The sequence below is a fragment of the Verticillium alfalfae genome, genomic scaffold, assembly GCF_000150825.1.
Source record: "Verticillium alfalfae VaMs.102 supercont1.11 genomic scaffold, whole genome shotgun sequence".
Lineage (NCBI taxonomy): Eukaryota > Fungi > Ascomycota > Sordariomycetes > Glomerellales > Plectosphaerellaceae > Verticillium > Verticillium alfalfae.
The window spans coordinates 1,156,175-1,160,908 of NW_003315028.1; the positions used below are offsets into that span (position 1 = coordinate 1,156,175).

A 4,734-nucleotide genomic window follows, 5' to 3' on the forward strand; every position below is an offset into this window, starting at 1 on the left:
CGAGCTCTGTCCCCGTCCCAGGAATCGCTGGCCGCCGCGGTCGCGACCAAATGATCGGAGCCAAAAGATCACAGAGCGCACTCTGTACGTCTCTGTTACTGAGATAGCCTGCCTCTGAAAGGATCTCAAGCCAGAATATGGGCTCTCGACGTGTCAAATACGACCTATGCTCCCTTCAAGCGGACCGTTGGCAAGCCTTGAGCGACTGACGCCTAGACGTGATCTCCTCGCACTCGAAGCACCTTGCAACAAAATAGCACCCACGGGCATCCCGGTCCTCTGTTGTGCAGTAGTCACATGCGGCACTGGTTGAGCTGTGGCCCGCCCAGGTTATCTGTCTTGACTGGTTGGAGAATGCCCTCCTAACAGGCTACCCCATGGATAGTCAACGCCAAGGTCAGCAAGCGTTCTGGCCGACAAAGCAAAGGTACATGCGCACACATCCCAGCCATGATCGGTGAGGGGGCCGAACCAGTGGCTACCATATCACTCACCTGCAGTTCTTGAGCTTATGTTTGCCCATGTTCGTCGCTCCGACCGATTCTTTCACCTTTCTATTCTGTGTCTTCGATCGCGAAACGACAAGAAACGACACAGTCTGGGTCTTGGTTGGTGTCACCACTGCCATAACTGGGGATCGATGTTACGGAAACCAACAGACATCCATTCACCCCACCCCTGACATCTATCTGCAGGGTCAAAGCCGCTGCAGGAGGTGTGCGGTACCATCCGTCGGCCAGCCCATTTCGCCAGCCTTCTGTCTCCTGTGCCGTCCATCCTCTTTGTCTCTTCGTTGCCGAAAACTTGCTCCTCTATTCCCTCCACTGCACCCTGTCGGCGAATCTGGTGTCACGACACTGCTGTTCGTCTTGTTTGCTATAGTTCGGCCATGCGCTTGACCTCACACTTCACCCGTTGCTGAACGGATCGGTGAAGAGCTTCTTAGCTGCGGCAAAGCAGCGCGCCTGGCCCAGCTCCCCCGCCTCTTCGTGCCAATCCTCGGAGCAACCCGCCTACGCGCCGCAGTGCTATTTTCCAACGACGAGCCAAAGAAGCGTGTCCGACCAAGACGCGGCAGAGCCACGATGAGCAATCCTCGTGATCCTTCGCGCCTGCGGCAAGGGCTCAATCCTCTCTTGACCACCTCCCTCGGTGGCTATCATCAGAGCGCTGCACCATTGTCTGCTGTTTCACTGAGCTCGACAAGCCACCTTCAATCGGCACAGCCCACACCCACCACCGGAAGTGCCATACAGCCCTACAACCCTCAGGAATGGATTGCTTCGCCAGCAGCTGGGCCCGAACGAACGCACCAGTTTCCCGAAACTCAAAGTGGTACACATCCTTTCACCTCGTTGCTGTGGGCACGAGTCCCTTGTCGCAGGTCAACCGCAGAACTGACAATTCAATTAGTATCCCCTCCGCCCCCGCCTCCGTATAGCCCGCCTTGGAACCAGCGCCCAGTGAGCAGCGTGTTCGAGTCTTCTCCAGCAGCCAACACCTCGGCCGCCAGGGTGCCTCCAAGCAATGTTCATCGCCCGTCGCCAGAACCTGTTGCAAACACGTCGTTCCCTCCTCCGCCTGGGGCCAACGGCCGAGGCGGTTCGCGAGAGAGACGATTCGGTCTCTCATCGTTGCGAAGACACAAGGAAGCACATGAACAGCCTAGCCCTCCCGATCCCATGCCGCCCATCTCATTTTCACGGCCTACACCTCCTCCCATTAATATCCCAATGGGACAGCCGGTGCCACAGCGAACGGCTTCTGGTTCCTCACAGGGACCTCCCGGTGCACGTAGGGCGGTGTCCACGAGCGCCATCGAGACTCCGACATCAGCCAGGTCTCGATCAACATCGCAGACAAGATGGGAGCCCGGCATGCCACTTCCGCCTCCGCCACCCGGCCCACCGCCAGCTTCATCCAGATCACAGAGCGTACAAAGTACCAGCAGGACGAGTGAACCGATGGTCTCGCCACCGACAAGGCGCCCTCCGCCTAGCAACGGCTCCGCGCTCGGCCCTGTTCCCCCGACACCTGCTGACTGGATCGATCAAGACGCCCAGCAAGCGACCCCCACACCTTCGCGGGGCAGGGCTGCTGGCCTGACGATTGATACCACCCAGCCTGCCTCTTCGAGTCAGGTCACCGAATTGACAAGCTCCGCCAGTCTTAGTCGTGCTGGTGCTGTGCGTCTCGACAAGACCATCGTTCAGAGGCGAGCCGAGAGCCGGACGAGACAACACGAGTCTATGGACGGCATCCTACAACCAATGCAATTGACCGATATTGTGGTCCCGAGTGCCACTACCTTGTCCCGACGACGGACCATTAACAAGTCTACCCCGAGGAGCGGAGGCAGAACCATGCAGGACACGCCCCAGACTGGGGGGAGCGACTCTCAACGAGACCTGTTGAGTCTTACACCCAAAGCTCTAGGGTCTGCACAAGGGACTGGTCGGGACATGGCAACACCCCCTTTTTCACCGCTGTCCCGGGAAAGCCCCCGCCACAGATCCTCGAGGTGTTGCGCCGAAAGCACTCCCAACGCCGCTGCTTCACAGTCGCTCGGCTTCAGCCTCTCAGATTCGAGGCGGCAGATCAGGCTCCTTGGGTCGGGCTGCGGTGACGCCCTCCGACAGCGCCCCATCTTCATCAACAACGGTGCCCAAAACTGTGGTCGTGTCTCAAACAGCCGATCAGTTCTGTCAGGGGACCATTGAAAGATTTGAGGCTTTTGCGGCCAGCGAAGCCGCTGCCACGTCCGATGGAGACCGAGTCCGGCTTTTTGCAGACTTTATCGTCAGCGAGTCAAGGATTCGTCGCGAGCGATATGCTTCGGCGATAGGGGCTATGGGGTCTGAGATATTTGATCTGACGAGGGATCTCTTCCGGCCCATGGCGGCCAGGCGAGAATCCGGGATCTATCCAGGCCAGAGCCAATTCACGCCACTGTCATCTCAGCCCTCTCGATCACACCGCGGGTCCATTGACTCTGCGTACCGAGACATCGCTGGGCAGTCGAGCTCAGCACCGACATCTGCCAATACACCAAGCTCGCCCTTGGCTGGTCCACCAAACAATGGCACATGGACGTCCAACTACATGCCTTCTCTTTCTCCTATTCTGAGCCTCAGCGTCAGTGGGAATGGGGACGGTAGCTCTCGAGGCCGGCCTCCCAGCAGATGGTGGGAATCAGACTCGGCAGGAACTGGTGGTCATTTGATGGAGAGGTCCAAACGCGAATCGAAGTACATGGGCATGCCAAAAGAAGCCCGCGAGGCTCTGCAATGGGGAGACAGTCCGGTTCAAGACGAACTGCACACGGGCATCAGTGAGCCTGATTTTTCGGCAGGCTATCCGCCCGAGAAGACGGGTTGGCATGACCAGGAGTCAGCCCTGACTCCCCAGCCCGTTGGCATTCGCAGTTCCACGCAGTCCCTCACCTCGTCGGCCTCGCCAACGACCCCAGGTCCAGCACAATTGGATATTTCTCGTCTTGTGACTCTGCCTCCTCCGTATCCTCGCCACCACCCGGCCGTGAATACAACCACCCGAACTCACGGCGACGCGCACGGCTGTGAGACAGATCAGCGATCTTTCCGAAATCGAACATGCTAGGGCGCGATACCAGCAAACGAGCCGCAAGAAGCGGGAAGAGGCCACCAAAGCTGCTTCGGAGCGACGATCGGCTCTGCGCAGTAACCTTCAACAAGAAATCAACTCGGGCAACATGTCCTTTGCAGAGGCTTCCGCGATTGAACAAGATTCGAACGAGAGCGAAAGAGAGGGAATCAAGGACCTGGAAAAGGCCGACTTTGAACATTTCCAGAGCCAAGTCGTGATCCCTCTGAACGAACTCCTCACTGGCCGCATCACCAAGGCGAACGCGCTCTTCGACGGGCTCGCCAGTCGGCTGTTTGACGACGTGGAAAGCGCAGCGGACATGCCGCAGGAGGAGGGAGACGACAAGCCGGAACTCCTGGAGAAGTTGACGCTGCTGAAATGGATTTTTGAGGCAAGCGAGGTTCTGCATCGGGCCAACTACGACTTGCTGTCGGACCGCAACGACCGGTACCGCGATGTTGTCGTCACGCCGTACCGGCTTGCGAATAACCAGGAAAAGGTACGGTCCGCCGAGGCCTTCTTCGCCGAGGATGCGGCGAAACGACAGCTGGCCTTTGCCAACGAGGTCCTCGAGAGGACGCGGACGTTTCAGAACGTCATGGAGCAGAACGTCGTGCGCGGCGTCGAGGTACAGCTGTCGGCGTTCTGGGACATTGCGCCCCCACTCAGCCGGCTGCTCGACAAGGTGCCGGGAGACCTCAGCGGAGGAGGGTTCCGGGTGCAGATTCCGGCGCAGGAGTACCAGGAGAACCCGACGTATCACCAGCACCCGTTGCAGTACCTCTTTAGCCTTGTGCTGCACGCCGAGAAGAGCACGTACCAGTTCATCGAGTCGCAGACCAACCTGCTCTGCCTGCTGCACGAGGTCAAGGAGGCGACGGCGCACGCACATGCCAAGGTGGTGCAGAACGAGGAGGGCGGCGAGCGGGCGGACGCGCTGCGCCAGGAGGAGGAGAAGAGGCTGACGGAAGACCTCAAGGAGAAGGTGCGCGTCGTCCAGGACCAGTGGCACAGCGCACTGGGCGAGGGCGTCAAGGGCGTAAAGCAGACTGTGGGCGAGTGGCTCTTGCAGACGGGCGGTTGGGACGAGACGCTTGAGGATGGCGGCGT

The 4,734-nt window shown here is 59.2% G+C and overlaps 1 protein-coding gene across 1 annotated transcript in view; it reads left to right on the forward strand.

Annotated features, from left to right (window-relative positions):
• Nucleotides 1–1,085: 1,085 nt before the first annotated feature.
• VDBG_08177 (conserved hypothetical protein) overlaps nt 1,086–4,734 on the forward strand; it is a gene marked incomplete at both ends in the record, with an annotated part of 4,588 nt that continues 939 nt past the window's right edge. The window contains 3 exons of the mRNA XM_003001872.1: nt 1,086–2,681; nt 2,731–3,537; nt 3,587–4,732. Coding sequence (XP_003001918.1) covers nt 1,086–2,681; nt 2,731–3,537; nt 3,587–4,732 — 3,549 coding nt within the window. The remainder of the gene's footprint in view (nt 2,682–2,730; nt 3,538–3,586; nt 4,733–4,734) is intronic.